The 18,690-nt window shown below is 39.1% G+C and overlaps 2 protein-coding genes across 2 annotated transcripts in view; both read left to right on the plus strand.

Annotated features, from left to right (window-relative positions):
* The first annotated feature begins 540 nt into the window (after positions 1–540).
* On the plus strand, positions 541–11,503 carry slc9a6a (solute carrier family 9 member A6a). The gene is made up of 16 exons (XM_068325005.1): positions 541–1,077; positions 2,543–2,742; positions 3,322–3,399; positions 3,557–3,633; positions 3,734–3,846; positions 4,180–4,285; positions 5,336–5,476; positions 6,011–6,117; positions 6,245–6,333; positions 6,504–6,617; positions 6,883–6,994; positions 7,083–7,236; positions 7,501–7,531; positions 7,625–7,710; positions 7,938–8,043; positions 8,244–11,503. Exons 1-16 carry the CDS (start codon positions 786–788, stop codon positions 8,514–8,516), a joined length of 2,079 nt encoding a protein of 692 aa, XP_068181106.1. The 5' UTR covers positions 541–785; the 3' UTR covers positions 8,517–11,503.
* Positions 11,504–15,001: 3,498 nt separating this feature from the next.
* The window catches only part of fhl1a (four and a half LIM domains 1a), a 12,147-nt gene continuing 8,458 nt past the window's right edge, over positions 15,002–18,690 (plus strand). The window contains exons 1-2 of the mRNA XM_068325009.1: positions 15,002–15,023; positions 15,584–15,676. Coding sequence (XP_068181110.1) covers positions 15,017–15,023; positions 15,584–15,676 — 100 coding nt within the window. The 5' untranslated portion in view covers positions 15,002–15,016. The remainder of the gene's footprint in view (positions 15,024–15,583; positions 15,677–18,690) is intronic.

The raw sequence follows: 18,690 nt of genomic DNA on the forward strand, positions 1-18,690 counted from the left end.
GACGCTGAAGTCCATATTGAAATCTAGCCATGTGCAATACAGTAAAGGACTAACGTTAACGTAGAATTACCCATGGTATATAATAAATTTACGATAAACTAGAATGTCGCATTTCAATGTTTCAATCTGTTGCTCAAACACCTATCTGCTTTATTTCTCGCGTTGGATGACTTTTATGCGGTAAGTAAAATATAATCAAAATATATTGATATAAAATAATATATATTAAGCTAAAGAGTTTCATCGGTTTTGCATCTGAAAAAATATCTCGTGTGCAAAAGCACAGTTGCAAATATTTGAGATTTTCACACAAACCAGAAATATTGTGCCGCCTTTTTAGGTTCTGTGGACTAAGTTGGTCATTTTGTTAATAATTTTCAAAGCTTTGTTCTGTTTTTCATTATCTCGTGTTTTATATGGAAGTCAATTTGAGATTTCAAATTAAGACTTCTCTTTCACAATTATTTTGACCGGATGTAGAAATACTCCCTACAAAATAGCCAAGTCAATATCATCGTTTATAACAGGTTAAAATTAAAACACACAATACGCTAGACTTAAATTTATCGTATATTTGGCTATTTTAATAGCGACATCTCACGAGAGTGCTTTTATTTCGGAAAAAAAATACGGAACACTTTCTGGAAAATTAGTTTTCACTTCCGGGTCAACATCAATTCTGTTGCTGTCGTCTGTCTGGTCTCTGGTCTCCCTGTTCGTGAATATTATTTGCACAAATCTTAAACTGTTCTATACAACAATACTTCACCACCTACTTAGCAGAAATGGTGTTTAAAATGACTGTCAACGCTACCCGGAGGACAACCAGGACGCTGTGGCTGCTCTTGCTAGTGACCCTGTCCGTATGTATCTGTGTTTGCCGAGCATCATCACCTCAGGAGGACAGTGCCATGGAGAACATCGTAACAGAGAAAAGGGCTGAGGAGAGCCACAGACAGGACAGCGCAGACTTGCTGATCTTCATCATGCTCCTCACCCTCACCATCCTGACCATCTGGTTGTTCAAACACCGACGGTTCAGGTTTCTTCACGAAACTGGTCTGGCGATGATTTATGGTGAGACGCTCTAGCTTGACTGACAAACGTCATCACTGTCGTGTCTTTCGTTTCATGTGTGCGTGATTACTTTGAAGATGATTCAGTCAAAGGCCGAAGCTGTAAAATTCTAATCTTTACAGGGTTTTCAGGACCAGGCTGGTAAACGGGCCTGGTCCATAAGGCGGGTTTATCCCACTAACCATGCTGATTCCGGTTAGTCTGACTCATGCAGTGATAATTGAACCCCTGTTACTATAGAAACTTAAGCTAGGAAACTAGCCTTGTTCTGGCTGGACGTCAGGCCGAGCTCCAGTAGTTGTTCAACCAGTTCCTTCAGCACTGACCCACCAGACCCGAGTTGTGCCTTCACATTTTGTCACTTCAGTCACACGTTTCGAAAATGGAACTTCATTGAAAATCTATTCTGATTTATTTTTTTTTTCAGAGTAAATGAATAGCACAATAATGAATTAAAACATGTAAAGTTACATTTATGTTTAATTATACAAAACCGTGAAAATGGAAGAAGCGGGTACTGAAGATGAATGAATGAATATACAGTATGTGATATCAGGCTTTTAGGTTTAAGATCGAGTTCTGTTGAAATTAGTCCAATGTAATAAAAATGGCAAAACCAATAGTTAACAGTATTTGATAGATTAGGTCTGCTGCATCTTCAAAATAACACCTAAAGAGGTGTGTTTGTCCCCCTTTTGGAGATTACTTTAGCTACAAAAAGATCAAACTTTTAAATTCTCTACATTTTCACTTCTCTAAAGCCAAGAATGGACATGCTTAAATTACATCAGTCTGTACAATATGAGACTGAGCATTTCCCTCTTCTCTCAGATGGCATCAATGCTTCCTACATCTGAATGGGCACGCACACATGTTTACGTACATAACTCAATGTGCTGTCTACTATCAGTTCTTAACTAGTACAACATGGTGACATCTCTTCAGATTTGTGTTTAACTCTCTGTCAACCCTCTGGATAAATATCTGAATATTTGAGAGTTTGTCTTCAGAATATCAGAATCAGCATGTGTTTTGAATCCGACTTGTTTCAGTGAAACACAGCACAGCTATGGGTGTTTTGACTTTTACAACCTCGTAATATTTTGACCTGGCATTGCAGCAGTAATAGATAATGACAGTGTAGAATCTTTCAGGACTACACAACAGTACTTCAGCCAGGGTTCTCCTGTGTTAACTGGTGAACAACAAACCGACCCTGAAGGCATTTACTGTCACCTGCCATAATCAAAAGTGATGGCGCTTTGCTGGTTGAGTTCATGAAAGAATTTTAGCTTCATATTAAGGGTTTCAATTATCATCTAACCTTTAATATTTGGACAATAACTTGTTATATACATGTTTGATTGTCTGGCAGATTATCAGTTCGATATGTATTATTCAACCCTAATTTTTGAGTAATCTGACTACTGAATCCTTGTTCTGTCTTTTCTGCCTCTTTTCCCAGGGCTACTTGTCGGTGTGGTCTTGCGCTACGGAATCCACGTTCCTCGGGACAGTAGCAACATCACGCTGAGCTGTCCCGTTAATGCCAGCCCTGCTACTCTGCTGATCAACGTCAGCGGTAAATTCTACGAGTACACTCTGAAAGGAGAGATCAGTGCCAGCGAGTTGGACGATGTGCAAGATAATGAGATGCTGAGAAAGGTACAAATATCGCTGCCAGGCAGTGACCACTACAAAGTGTGTTTCAATCTAATCAGTTTATTGTGAAATGTCTACACACCCAGAACCAATCAATTTCGTTTTACATATATGTCACATATTCTTCTTACATTTATAGACCAAATCTCAAATTATTTGAATCCATTTTGAGATTAATTGATGATTTACAGACTAATTAGCTTCTTCTGTGTTAAATTTTTATATGCTACAAAATCTGCATTCTCCACGTTAATTATATTTAGATTCCAGTTTTTATGCTATAATATACTGTAGATTATATTGGATTATAAAGTATTTTTCATGTGGATGCATGAGTGCTGTTGCATTTCTTGTACAGTTTTTGGGTGATGTGTGGGGGATATGTCATCTTCAATTGACTTGTTTTCTCATGGCATTTTGTAAATTGTATTTTCTAGCTGCTCATCATGTCTCTTCTGATATATTATTGATTTATTTACTAATAATGCAGTTGATTAAATTGCCCATTAAAGCATTTTTCTTATATTTATTAATCTGAGTCATTTTGATTAATCATCCTGTGTTTTTTTCTTTGTGACAAAGGTAACCTTTGACCCTGAAGTGTTCTTCAATATTCTCCTGCCACCTATCATCTTCCACGCTGGATACAGCTTAAAAAGGGTACGGCTGTATTTCTACTGTTGTATAAAAAATGAATGTTTAATAATAGAGTAATGTCTTCTTGTCCAGTTGGAATCTGTGTCCATGTGTTGAATTAAATGATGGTCGCAGCGCGGTGCAGATGTTTGTTGATGTGACAAATAATTTTATCTTTCAGAGACACTTTTTCCGTAACATGGGATCCATCCTGGCTTATGCCTTTCTGGGGACAGTTATTTCATGTTTTGTTATTGGGTAAGAGAAAAATCTATAACAACAACACTAATGAAGAAAACTTTATGAATGTGGTATTGCAGTTAAAATCTATTCAACACACATACTGTTCCTCGGTCAGGTTGATGATGTACGGCTGTGTGATGCTAATGAAGCAAGTGGGACAGCTGGGCGGCGACTTCTTCTTCACTGACTGCCTCTTCTTTGGAGCCATTGTCTCGGCCACAGATCCTGGTATTCTGTTGTTCTTGGAAATATTTCCTGTTTGCAAATGAAGTTAATTATGAATGTTATTCCATGTTATATCTTGAATGTTGCGAATAGCAATTGCTGAATTCTTTTCAACTCAATTAAAGGAGAAGCATCTAAAAAAAAAGTAATGGACACCTCTGTTAGTTGAATGAATGATAAAAATATGACCTCCTTGATGCAAGAAATAACTCAAACCAATCAGCACATAGTCACGCGTAAAGTAAATTAGATAATTTAAAATTGACACCAAATGTTCTGGATTGCTTTACTTTGTTTTACTTCAGAGGCTGTTAAGGTGCTTGTCTTTGTTTCCAGTGACAGTCTTGGCCATCTTCAACGAGTTGCAGGTAGACGTGGATCTGTACGCTCTGCTGTTCGGAGAGAGTGTGCTCAACGATGCCGTGGCCATCGTCCTGTCTTCGTAAGTTGTCCATTTTTGGACACCACATTTAAACCACATATCAGCTCTTCATTAGTACTGTAAAGAAGAAGAGGTAACCCTTAAACGGCCTGTATTCCTCCTCTTTTTCATGGGGCCGTTATTGTTGCCACAGAAATGTAAATTCTAGCATGAAGTGCTTTGACCAGCCTATTGAACAAATGTACAAAGTAGAATGTTGCATCCTGTGCCTTTCAGGTACTTCGACTCAAACATGATCACTGGCCATTTGTTTTCCACTGCTGAGGTGCAAAGGATTAATTAAAGTAGTGAAATTAATCTTCTTTGTTAAATTCCATCTCATTCCAGGGTACTTTTTTCAAAAGCTTCCTAAACTTGTATGATCCCTTTCTTTTGAGCGTGTCAATGAGACCGTTGTGTTACAAACAATGTCATGCTAAAAATATTTTCAAACACACATTTCTTTTTTTTTCTACCAAAGCAGTGAACCATTTATTTGAATGTTGTTCCCTCTGAGAAGGAAAAAAAAAGCCCCCGGCAAATCTTTCTTCTTCCACATCCACAAATGTGTTTTTTTTAATCTAATTAGTATCTAGCACACAATGATATTTGCATGTTGTTAGATGCTAAGGAAGGAAAGTAAGCCAGTGCTAAGTAATTTATTGACTTTGCTTGATATAGAAAGTTAGTAAAAAGCTTTACTGTAGTGTCTGACGCTAATGTCACCTCAGTCGCCTTCTGAGTCAAGTCACAGGAGTTGAGTTTTACTTCTGAGCTCCCCAAACAGAGACGCTTTTGTTCCTCCCCTCTGACCTCTAGTAACTCCACTGGTTTATGTGAGTAAGAAGTTTTGTATTAAAAGCCTACGGATGCTCAACTTGTACAAATAGGCCTACTCTAGTGATGGAATGTACATGAACTGACAATACAGAGAATTGTTCAATTCAAATGTTACTAAACTTCCTTTGTGCATTTGAAGCAAAAGTTTGAACACTTCTGTGTATCTTAATGATTTACTCTGTATGATTTGCTGGATAAGTTGTATTAAAGAGGTGTATGTTGTTTCTTCAGGTCTATAGTCGCGTACCAGCCACAAGGAGACAACACTCACACCTTTGAGGTCATGGCCATGCTGAAATCTTTCGGGATGTTCCTCGGTGTTTTCAGCGGCTCCTTTGCTTTGGGCGTGGCCACTGGAATCGTCACTGCTCTCATATCTTTTCTGTCGTTTAATTATTTGCTTATTTAAGAAAATCACAGTTTCTAATGAGACTTAAGTGTGTTTGGAAAATATAAGCACACTTACTTTTTAAATAAAATTTCAATCATTTGCTAAATATTTAGCATTTAAGTCATTCTGGTGTTGGTGATGGGTTACAGTATATAAATTGTGGACGGACTAATTTGTATAAAATTATTACACTAAATATCTTGACCAGATTGATAGTCATCAATCCTTATACTTTTCATAAAAAATCATTTGAAATATACGGTAATTAGACTTACGACTGTAGTTCTTCTTTTCATACACCTACATGTATATTTTATTATTCTTATAAAAACTAATAATGTATTTTTCATTTTCATGTCATTTTCATTTCATATTAACAGCTGGAAAGACATTAAACTGTCCCCACACTGTTAAATGCATTTTGACATTTCTTTGTTTTCTGTTGTGAATAAGAGATAAGAACTTGATCTGAACCTGATCTTGTGTCCTGTTAAAGTCCTTGACTGTTTTCCTCACGTCACTAAGTTCACTAAACTGAGGGATTTCCAGCTGCTGGAGACGGCCCTGTTCTTCCTCATGTCATGGAGCACATTCCTGCTGGCTGAGGCCTGTGGCTTCACAGGTCACACACACACACACACACACATACACACACACACACGTACATGTATTTATTTTATCATCAATAACGTACATTGTTATTGATATTGGTTGTTTTTGATTGTCTAATTCTTCTGTATGTGGTGTAGGTGTGGTTGCAGTGCTGTTCTGTGGAATCACCCAGGCCCACTACACCTTCAACAACCTGTCTGCTGACTCTCAGGACCGGACCAAACAGGTCAGACCTGGATTACAGGGATAGCTCAGCTCATTCTGTTCTTCCTCTGTTTTCTGTCTTTTAGCGCTGTCTTATGTTTGTGCCTTTAAAGTAGAATTACTTTTAAAAAAAACCAAGAAATTTTTTAAAAGTGAAAAATGAGACGTCAAGCTGTTTCTCTTGTGTTGCAGCTGTTTGAACTGCTGAATTTCCTGGCAGAGAACTTCATCTTCTCCTACATGGGTTTGACCCTGTTCACCTTCCAGAACCATGTCTTTAATCCCATGTTCATTGTTGGAGCTTTTGTATCTTTTGCACGTGAAGCACACAAACCCTCTGCTTGAATGTTGTCGCTTTTTTTTTCCACTCAAGATGTTGGTATCAGTTTATTAATATGATGCTGACATCACTCCTCAATCGCCAAGGCAAAAGTTCTCACAGTTTTGAAATAAACCACCGAGACAAAAATAGCAACTGATGAAAAGTCGCAATAAATATACTTGGCACAGAATGAGCAGGCTTCAGTAGCGCTCCGCTTTGTTATTTCTTCCTTAACCTTTCTCTTCCCAGTTGGCCGTGTTTCTGGGTAGAGCTGCTAACATATACCCTCTGTCGTTCCTCCTTAATCTGGGACGACGCAACAAGATCACGTCCAACTTCCAGCACATGATGATGTTTGCAGGTCTGTGAGAAACAGACGTCCAGGCAGGTTACTTCATTCCTCTTTGGTATTTGTGCGTGGGTGACATTTTTCATCCTGTCTCCTTCAGGACTGCGAGGTGCGATGACCTTTGCCCTGTCCATCAGGGACACGGCAACATATGCCCGCCAGATGATGTTTTCTACCACCCTGCTTGTGGTTTTCTTCACCGTCTGGATTTGCGGGGGAGGCACCACGCAGATGCTGTCTTGCCAGCGCATACGGTACACCTCTCCTTCAAACCTGTTCCTGCATCTGACTGGTTTGATTTTTTTTTTCATACCCTACAGGCATGATCTGGTTAATATTTCCACAGTAATTGTGATGAAACTGTTTTTTAACAGTTTAAAATAAAATCACTGTTTACATAAAGCTCCAGCTGAACAGGAAATGAAGGAATGAAGGAAACACATTTTATAAGACTGGTCTGCTCCGTTGGTTTGTTACTGCATCTGATTTCTAACTGCATCTGATTTCTCCTTGAACAGAGTGGGGGTGGATTCTGATCAAGATAATTCTGTAAGTGAGATGTGAAGCTAATGTAGTGTGGCTACAAATGTGAAGGCTACAGATGTTCTATATTCAGGCACTTTTTCTTTTTCTTTTGTTCAGGTGAGTATTGCTGAAGGCTCAGAGAGAAGAAGCACCAAACAAGAAAGTGCCTGGCTTTTCAGAATTTGGTACAATTTTGACCACAAGTATCCTTTTGGGAGTAAATATCAGTCTGTTCACAGTGTCAGACAGCAGAGGGAGCACCTCAATATGATATCAACAATCAACACCCCCCCTCCACTTTCATTGGATTTTCGTTTAATATATATTAAGAAAATTGATTATATTTGAGATCAAATACTGTTCAGACTTCTTACAGGAATCTTTATCATATCTTACTGTTTGTCCTTGACTGTGGCCCCCTTCCCTCCAGCTACTTGAAACCCATTCTGACTCATAGCGGCCCCCCTCTCACAGCCACACTGCCTCCCTGCTGCGGCCCCCTTGCCCGCTTCCTCACCAGCCCTCAGGCCTATGAGGTCAGACGCCACTTCATACAAGATCTATTTTTGACTTCGAGTGTTATCCTGTATTATTAGATGGAAAAAGTTATTCGTAAGGGTCTTAAAGCGCAGAGGTTCACTTTCACTTTGTTTTCCTGGGCAGATGAAGAAAGATTTAATCCGTGTTAACCAGCGTTCCAGTATTAAAGTCATGCCTTGTGTTTTTATTTTTCCAGAATGAAAGTCAGCTGAGGGACGACGACTCTGACCTCATCCTGACTGACGGTGACATCAGCCTAACCTACGGCGACATAACGGTCAGCACAGACGCTACGGGTGCCCACACTAGCCGAGGTCCAGCCTTTACTGGCACCGGCGCCTCTGACGACCTGGACAGAGAATTGACATATGGAGACCACGAGCTGGTAATGAGGGGCACGCGCCTGGTGCTGCCCATGGACGACTCTGAGCCGACATTCACAGACCCCCATCATCGTTTGCGGGTGTGAGGACAGTCAAACGGCACCAACCCTGACAACCGTCCGATTCAAAAACCAACCCAAGGCATCGAACAAATGTCCAGTACCTGACACTCCATCTCTCACAGCTTTTTTATCTCACATTGCCTTATTCTGCTTTCTTTGTCTCCTCCTACTGTTATGTTGTGTCACTCTCTCTAGTGGCAAATCCCTGTCCCTACCTCATTTCTGCTCTTCAGCTTTCCACACCCTCCTGGCACCTGCCATATTTGTATTAGAGTCGTATTTATTAGCAGGTTGGTTTTTTTTCTTTTTGGTACTGAATTTTGTTTGGCTTAAACGTGCGCATCAGTCGCCTTACTGTAGCATTGCACAGAAGTGGAGCATGTGTTGGTATGTAAATGCAAGTATGAACCCCTTAGCTAATTTGTCTATGTACAGTATATCAGCAGATGACTATAACTTTGATATGCATGCTGAGGATCTCTGTCGTTTCCTTCGTGTGGAACGTTGAGGGCTTTTGTGTTTTGGGTCTGAACATAAATGTTGCTGCCTTTTTCTCTGTGCATCAGAGGCACGCTGAACCAGTGGAAAACTTAACTGTATATTTTGTTACAACCAAGTGCCTGCAAATTGTAGTTTTAGGCCTGGCAGCCTGTATCGGAAGCATCGGCTCTGGAAAGCGTCGCCAGTTTGGAGATCAGACGTCCTACAGTTGTGAAGGTTCTTTTGTAAAAAAAAGAAAACAAAACAAAAATAATCAGTCACCTTTGACCATAAGGTAGCAATATATTCAGTGGGTGTCTGGGCTGTCAGTTCTCGCTTTTCGCCTGTAAATAGTGTAACCTGGCAATGAAAGTGGTGGATCTCATCCAATGACCTTTGACTGTGACACAGAGGGAGGCTTTACACTTTATTTTAGGAGCTGATATTGCTCACAGCTGAACGAAGGGCTGTTGTTCCTAAAAGAGATCCAGGTTTTAACAGAGAAAGCTTCGTGCCATTTCTGTCCTGCGTTTTGACACTTTGTGAAAACGCAACACAGACCATGTTGAAGTGTTTGAAATTCTCTTCACGACAGAGCTTCAGGAGAGACCAGCATTTGTAACACATTTAATTTTGTGAGGGTGTGTTTTCATTGCAGTCGTGAATTAAATTTTTTTTTTTTTTTACTGAATGAACCTGAAAATCACAAAATTACACACATGGGTGTTTATGCCAGTAGAGTTCTGGTAAATCAGAGAATCATCTACCTATATAGACTACGAATAATTATCATTCATTGATTAAAAAGGTTTGTGTAAAATTGACCTCTCATTAGGATGATGTGTTGTCTGACAATCGAAAAAATAGATTACAGGTCAAATTTCCCGTAAGTTAGGTTGACATCATAAATATTTTACATCTACATTGACTTGCAGACAAATTCCTGATTAGCTCAGATGATAATCAGCCTATCACGGCAGCCGTCAATTTTATATAATATCCATAATGTCAGTGCTTAAGCCCAGAAAGGCCATGATTCTCATCACTTGTTTCCTGCTGTGAGCAGATATTTCCCATTCAACTGTGGCAGGTCATTCTCAGAGAAGCCGCAAGCGACATATAAGCAACATTTGTTTTTTCCTCTTCTGTTCATTGTGTTTTCTGATCTTTGACTGTTTGATGCCTGAGCAGATATTTAGTGTATTAGTAAGATGCCCATGGTTGGATCGGTTACAGTTAACCTTTAGTCTCTCTGAATGAGAGAAAGGTTTAATGGCCTTCTTCCTGTGTAGAGCACAGCAGCTATTAATGTGCTTTTAACAGGAAACGTTGTCTGGGCATTGCCATGGCAACGCTGCGCTGATGCGAACTAAGGCTAGTCGTGAACAGAGCGACTTAATCAAGCCAGATGGTTTTGCAAAATGGTGTAAAAAAATACTGGAGGGTGATCCTGGAGTTAAGGAGGAGCAAAAGGAAATAAATGACAGAAGAGAGAGACGTGGACACGGAGTGTCATCAAGAGTTTGTGTTGGTGGTGATAAAGAGATGGAAGGAAGAACAAGCCTTTAATATCTTACAGTTATCTTCTGCTGTGCAGGAACCTTTTTTTTCTGTTTGGTTTTAGATCAGGCATGTCTCTTGTCACCACATTGTCCAAGAAGTTTTATTTTACATCCCATTCATTTGTAGGTCTTTTTATTTTATTTTTGGGTATGATTTTGAGAAATGGAAACAATGACCTAAATTAATTTGCACTCATCCATCCAGAATGTCGAATTGTTTTTCTATGAACAGCTGCTTCTATTTTATTTACCTTTGTGTTTTCTGAAAGGTTGTGGAGGAGTCTAGGATGAATGTTGTGCATGTGTCACTAAAAATTTACTTTGATTGATGTTGCTTTTCAAGAATGGGTTCTACATCACAGTGACAAGTTAAAATGGCCATTCTTACTTTCATGCCGTCAGTGCAGCTCATCTCTTTACCATTCAGGTACTTTAATGTGTTTGCAACCAATGACTGTCTGAATGCTGTTGCCAGAGTTTGAGTTCATTTGTCCTCTGCAACTGATGGACAAAAAATATTATATATATAAATATATATCAAAGCAGAGTTGTGTGCCACTGTTCTTCAACTGACACATGAAACAATGTGAAATCTGCAAAAGCTGATGTTGGTTTTGTTGTTACCTTCTGCTCTACCAGGATGTGTTCTCTCTGCTCTCAGTGCTGACTCGTGATAGGCTTTGATCAGTGGAAATCTTGTCTGAAGTAGCTGACCAAAGAGGCCTGCTGTGCTCTGTGTTCTCAGACAGTCCATGCTATCTTTCTACTGTAAATTTTGTGTGTGACTGTGTGTGTGCGCGCGCGTGTGTGTGTGTGTGTGTGTGTGTGTGTCTGCGTGCGTGTGTGTTTGTATGCTCTTTCTCTCTTCTATGTTGCAGGTACTGACTGTTTACATCTGTGTAAATATATCATCTCACCTGTCCATGTGCGTGCAACAGTCAATAAACAGAAGCATGTGCTTTTGATTAAAGCCTTTGCCTTAATGGCTTCCTCATTTACTTTGTTTGTTTATTGGATGTTTGTGTTGTGTACATCTGTATCTATGGAGATCCAGAGATACCCCCCAATCCACATGAACTGGGGAAACAAAGCCAGTGGAAGTGGTGAGTTTAGTGTTTGTTATGCTAAAATCAGAGTTATAATCTTCATAGCTTTGAAATATGGCAGTTAGCCACACTATTAAACGTCATTAAAGGCTTAAATACTCCAAAGGGATTCAATACATTTTGTACCCGAGCTGGATGGTCCAGAGAGATGATCTACAAAAAATTTGGGGTTAGAATTTGAACAACATCTGCAGCCCCAAATGTGGATAAGATGAACATGCCAGACAATGTGCAGAAAACGAAAACAAGTATTCCTGCTTTTTCAGTGATCTTTTTATAAAACCCAAAATGTGTCTATGTGGTCACCTATGTCCATTTATTTGTCGTGTTTGCAGGATGATGCAAAAACAATGGGTGAGGAAAGAGCCCATTAAATATTTTATGTGGACTCAGAAAATGAGCAGATCCATAAATAGTTTCTGACTTTATTTAACTTCGCAAAATAAAAATAGAAACTCCAGTAATAGTAAAAAAACAACTTTTTTTATCGTTGAACCGCTGTTATGAAGGTTCACCTGCAGACTCTTCTATTTTAAATGGCTTAAAAAGAGCTCTAATGTTAAAACTAATGCTAAAATCAGCAAGTTTGGATTTCAATCCAATAAATACAATGATACATTTGGACTGTACCAAAAAGTATTTTCAATGAGATATCCCTTTGTGATTTCTGGCTGTATATAACAACTGAAAGAAAAAAAAATCGTCAAAATATTGTGCTGTAGTTTCTTTTCACAAAGAAGTATTGAAATGTTTGAAAAGATGTGTGACATCCCGAGTCAAGGAGATGGTTTGGTGTCATATGTTACATCAGCATCGTTCATGACTTTATTCCCATAAAATTAAAATCTCAAAATCTCCCATATTTACTTCTCAATGTGCCTCAAATGCTCAATAATCAATAACACTGCATCATATTCAGCATCCATTTATGAATTATTGCAGCAGGTTATCTTTGTGCTAAACCATCAGGATTGATTTAAGATAAAATCACAGACATGTTTTATCTGTGACTGATCAAAAACTTGAATCCTAATTGACATCATCAGGCATTTATTATTTACCTGTACATCTTATTTTCCCAATTTGATCACTTACCAAACTTATAAAATCCCTGAAAAGTGACCTTACAATTCTCGTTTTCGCTTTAAATTATTTTTAAAAATCAGACATTAGAAGCAAAATAGTAACAACATAAGAGCCACAACCTCCCAACACTTGCATTACATTTTATTCTCACAGGCGTGATTTGCTCCACATATCAGGTAACATGTTCCTAATATGGGCACAATTCCCTTCAGTCTGTTCAAGAATGTTGGATTTAGTGGAGTTAGAGTCCATGGAGGAAATTCACCAGTAGATTTAAAGAGCCTCTTAGCTGTTGGTGTGAGAAGATGCATTTTTTAAGTGAACTGTCTGATTTCTATTCTTCGCACATTATGCATGCTCTTAACAATGATGATAATAATCACGATGATTTATTTAGTGGAATGCTCTTTTTGTAAATTGTTTGTCTAAATATGTGCAGTAAAAACATGTGATGCCAAATGATCATAACGGAAGGACCTGCACAGCCTGAACATATGGTTCTGATTACACAGGACAGGACTGACATGCACAACCAGTTCATATAAGCAGACAAACGTGTAGATGTACAAGAAGATTTTTATGTAGGAAGAGTTGATAGGAAGTTCTGTTTTTCACTTTTGGCAACGGTTGTGAAGATCTGTTCTGAGGCTGCATGTAACAAACAATAGACATGACCTTATAACTTTAAATTCCACTCTTGGTATCTTTAAGCTAAGTGTACAAACATTCTTCTCTCTTCACTCGTTTATCAGATCTCTGTAATGGACCGTTATTGGATGGAGTTCAAACCAGTGGTGTCAACAAGACCTATTTTTATGAGGCGCTTACCCCAGTTTGATCCACTGTTTCCCAGTAAAAATTTCTCATTTCAGTTTTTACAGCCTCCTCTCTTTGCTAGTGGATTAATTAGAATAGTTGGGTTTTTAAAAAATACAATGTCAAAGTAATTTAGATTTAATCGAAATTAAAGTGGTGACAGACACACCTTCTGGGTCAGAATTTAATTAGCACACTGCTGTGCAAGTTCATCTGTGTACACATGATAAATGTACAACACTTGAAGATAAGATGGATTCATGGAGCTGAACAAACTTTAAAATGTAGTTTAATTCAAATTAAGCTGTTTTATCTGTGTAAATAGAGGATCAGCCTGATCGTTTACATCAGAACTACTCTAATCTGATGTTGAAGAAGGAAAAAGCCCAGCATGATTACCTCAACAACAGCTCATGTTCTCTCTGTAAGAAGCAAAGCTTTATCAAATATAAATTTTATCCATACCGACAATGTTTGAGAGAAGAGGATGCAGAAGACAGGGTTAGATGGAGGCAATTGATTTGCTGTGGCGACCCTCCTGAAGGGAAAATCCGAAAGGAAAAGAAGAAGATAATGTGTGGAACATTGGGTCACATTTCATACACATTAGAAAAGGAGTCAGTCAGAGACTGCAACATCCCGCAACACCCCTGAATTCAAAATTTGACCCTGACCTACTTTCATAGGTCAGGGTCATTTAATAAAAGACCCGTGATCCAACATGTTACTGGTGCGTTCTATTTGTCATGAGGTTTCAGAGATGTGTACCTAAAAAGGTGTGAAAGTGAAAATCTGACCTTTACCTAGTTTTTCAACATCAGGGGTGTGATGTAATTTTCATCCCCGGGCCTCCCTGAATATAGCGCCTGGGGTTCTGTCCTTCTATCATCCAGCTCCTGAGACATGTGCAAAAATACAGTGCGCCCTCGCTCTTCGCGGTCAATGTGTTCCAGGAACCACACGCGATTGAGGAACTCGCGATCGAGATCTATTTATCTTATTATTTACAGTAATTTAAACGTTTATGACCCTCCTAGTGCTGATATTAAACCATCTTCTATCTGTATTAGCTTTTCCCACACTCTTATCAACAGTTTAAAGCACTTTTTGTCTCTCACGAAAATCCAAAACCGGCGGAACGAGCGCACTTCCGGATACCGTCAGCCAATAGAATGCGTGTACGGTATCACGTGACTGCAGACAAAAAAAAAATCCACACTGAGGTTCTCAGGATAGACTCAGGATAGATGGTCTGGGACCCAGACCATCAATGTATGGTCTTGCTCAAACTGGCCTTCTCCCTCTGTCCTGAGTGTACAAAAGTTGAAATTTAATTTTTGTCCCCTTTGCCGCCCGAGTTATGCGCTTTTTGTTTCATCTTTCTATCTGCAAAGGTTGTGAAGATATTTGGTGGACGGACGAACGCACAAACGCTGACAATTACATCACCGCTTCGTGGGATGAAAGGAGCTTCATGTCTAGTAATAGCCCCGCTTTGAACCAGGATTCAACAAACTTAGTTTTTTGTTTATTTTTTTTAAAATAGACTGTCATTTGTGTTATACAACAGGAACACTGTTGTGCATTACACCATCCTTCATAATTACAAGGGGATCTGTTCTGCATGTATGCACTTTGGGTTAAGAAAATGAGTCATCTTGGTGTAATTCCTTTATTCACTACCAAACAAGGAGACGTGGGAGGTTGAAACAGAGGTAGGATAAAAGTGTGTCAATATGAGAAGTCATTCCATCTTTGAACAACATACAGAATATAATTTCCATAGAATTATTAAGTGTGCGTCAGGCGCAGCCCCACATACAGAGGTCATTGTTCGATCTCACTGGGTGATGATGCAGAACTGTGATGACGTTATTTTCTTCATGATGCCTTTTGCTTGGAGCGCAGCCTCTGTGAGAACTTTGCAGAGATCTGGCAAATTCCTGGCTTAGGTCATTGTTTATGGGAGTTTACACAGGTTTGGCTCATGTCTGGCACTTTTTTTTTTTTTTCCCCCCCTACTGCTCTCTTTCTTTTAAAGCTACGTTTCCTCTCCGCATTTCACCTCTCGGCCAAACCCACACGGACGCACAAGCTGCTGAGGGAGAGACGCTCATCTGCTCATGTTCCAGAGGTGAGTCCGAAACCGCAGCCGTCTAGTAGGATTATCGGATTATATTTAACAGGTAGCGCCACTAAGAGAACGTTATCATGACGCACTGGAGCCCAGAATGTCAAATGCGGAATTGTTCCGATAACCGGTCACACGAACGTATTCAACATGGGTCAGTCGCGTCATTTGCTTTATAAAAGGCTCAAAAACAAATTTAATCAGTCACAAATTTTATTTCAACATCAAGACAGATAATTGGTCAAGTGTTTTATCTGCGCAACAGGTGACGCGTCCTGTGCGCCTTTACGAATATACCATTCTAATCATATTTTTGGATTTGAATGTTTACTTTTCAACTCTTTATTTCAGGAATCCGTTTTCGTCTGTACCTGTTTGAATGCTATAAGTTACTTGAATTTGTATTTCCGTGTTGTGTTTAATCCGCTACATATCAGAGTTAAATATTATGAAATATTTTTTTGATTATATTCTCAGCTTTTCATTAAGATTTTACAAACTTATAATACCAGCACTTTAAAAAAAAAAAGAAAAAAAAAGCTCTCTTTTGAAGCCTCTAATGCTCAGTTTTGTTAGTTTTGTTGGGGAATCCTTATAAGAATTTTGTTGAATCCCTTACATATATAGAAAAGAATGATGGATGGAAAATATATCATTTTATATGATCACAGAGGATCTATAGACTCTAGATTAAAAGAACTTCTGTATAAGGAACGACAGAATCCAAAGGTAGCCCAAAGTGTGTGTGGTTTGAAACTGTTCAGACATACATCATTTAACCTCTCCCTTCTGGTCTGGATCGCTGCCAAACCTAAAGAATGATGTCACTGAAGAGACTCGGAGATTACGGTTGTTCCTCTGGCGCACTGGACCTCCTTGTGGCTTCAGCATGACTTCATCATCTCTCTACCTCACCAAGCAATAAATTCATCTACTTTCCTCCCGAAACGGCTACTCGTTGTTGTACTTGTAATTTTTTTGTTTCAACATTGCATTGATAAACCACATTTAGATGATATCATTAAGTTTTTGGTTTTTTTTTAAATTTCTCTACTTAAAATCAGTGTGTAAGAAATGCATTGCTGCGCAGCTGTAATTATTCATAAAATCTGGTGTCTTGTGCATAATTTATATGGATTTTAAATGAAGCTCTTATGTCTGCCTGCAAGGTCTCGTCTCCATCAGGGCAACAGGAGGACACTTGGAAACCAAAATCACTTTGCGCCTGCAGTTTATTTGGGCAGAGACATACTTTAGTTGAGAGGATAGATTCATCACGTTCTTTAATCATGCAAATGAGAGTGTGAGAATAGCTGCAGTTGGCAAAGTTGATGACACACATGAACCAGTCCTCTCACCGGTCCTACTCCTATTTAGGTAATGCTGCTTTGTTAGTCAGTGTGGGCTGAGCGAGCGGAGCGGAGGCAATATTCCCTCTTGTGGATGAAGGCTTGCCTATCCCAAACTGTTGTCCTTTCTCTTTCCCCCTCATTTCTCAACTGAAATCTGATTACTTTTGGAAAAAAAATAAGAAAAAAGGGAAGAAGAGTTGGAATGAAATCCGAGTCAAAATAAGAGAGAATAATTTGAGATCTAATAAGGAAACCAGTGTTTTTTTGTCGCACAGTGATAAAAGAAGTACAGCAAGCAAAAGTATCAAAAACTTGTATTTTCAACAAAATTTACTTAATGTTTTATTTAATGTTTTCTTGGAGATGCTTTAAGGTATTGACAGCATTTTATTGCTCTCAGATAACTGTGAAGGTTTAGTAGGCACATTTCTCTCTGAAATATGAAGTGTTGTAAGATCAAATACTAAATTTAGAAGAGTTGTTGTTCTGTTTTTGGAAAAACTTGGGTGAAAGCATCTCTTTAATTTCCATCACTGACTCTGTGCATCACTGACTCTTAGAAATGGGAGAATAAATACCGTCCTCCACTGTCTAGAGAAGAATTTCATGACAGACTACTTTATGTCCTACATATTCTTTATATCCAACTAGATTATGAATTTTATTCACACTTCAGCACGAGGGATTTTGTGTTTGGAGGCTTCGGTCATATGAAACCAGTGGAGCTGAAGTGAACACTGGCTTACAGTTAGGGCTTTATCTGAAAGAGTGTATCAATGTGTGTGTGTGTGTGTGTGTGTGTGTGTGTGTGTGTGTGTGTGTGTGTGTGTGTGTGTGTGTGTGTGTGTGTCTATGTGCAGAAGCACATAGCTGTTGGACAGAAGTGTTCCTGTGTTGATGGAACTGCCCTTGTGACCTTTTGTCCACACATACTTGGCCTCAGTGTGTCTGTGTGTGTGTTTGTTGATCTTACAGCCACGCCCTGCTTTCCTCACTCATTCACTGACCTTATGTTGTGATACGGCTCCTTTTGTGTGTGTTTGTGCCGTTGTCTTGACGCTGTGTTGTTGTGTGTGTACACGGTGAGTCATTCAACTCTCCTGATACAGATAGTGGACAGTCTGCCTGCTCACCAGATTTAGAAGGTCCGGAGATACTGAGATGTCCAGGGCAAGAGGTCGCGGTGAGAAACGAGCTCCCAGACACACAGACGGGTCTTCTGTGAATGTTTGTAACAGCCACTGTGTGTATTTTCCAATCACATGGAGTTATTTCCTCAAACTTTTCAGGAAGTACGGGTCAGATTTCCTGTCTCTCTGAGGCTAGAGGTGGTGAGATTGAGGCCAAGAAGCAAAATTTAGCAAAAAATATTCAGCTTCTCGCGATATAATGAGCTTCACAATCACACACTGTACATGAAAGCAGATCTGCCTTCTTCAATACCAGCTATTTTAAAGCCCTCATAAATCATTTTGACTAGATTAAAAGTTGGGCTTTGGAGATGGTAGGTCGAGAGGCAGGGGCTGCATTCCAGCGGTCACAGAGTGGATTTAACACTATCATTAGATGAGATGTTTAATAAGCAGTGCGACAGTGTGAATATAGATGTACTTAATATTAGTGCTATGTTTACAATAAACCTTATATTAGTGTTAGAAACCAAGA

Source organism: Antennarius striatus, chromosome 10 (assembly GCF_040054535.1).
Source record: "Antennarius striatus isolate MH-2024 chromosome 10, ASM4005453v1, whole genome shotgun sequence".
NCBI lineage: Eukaryota > Metazoa > Chordata > Actinopteri > Lophiiformes > Antennariidae > Antennarius > Antennarius striatus.

What these genes read in the sequence shown, in the direction of transcription:
- slc9a6a (XM_068325005.1), top strand. Translation starts at nt 786, where the DNA reads ATGGTGTTTAAAATGACTGTCAACGCTACCCGGAGGACAACCAGGACG. An exon ending in CTGTCTTGCCAGCGCATACG is followed by an intron (nt 7,237 to 7,500) that starts GTACACCTCTCC and finishes CTCCTTGAACAG; the next exon opens with AGTGGGGGTGGATTCTGATC. An exon ending in ATTCTGATCAAGATAATTCT is followed by an intron (nt 7,532 to 7,624) that starts GTAAGTGAGATG and finishes TCTTTTGTTCAG; the next exon opens with GTGAGTATTGCTGAAGGCTC.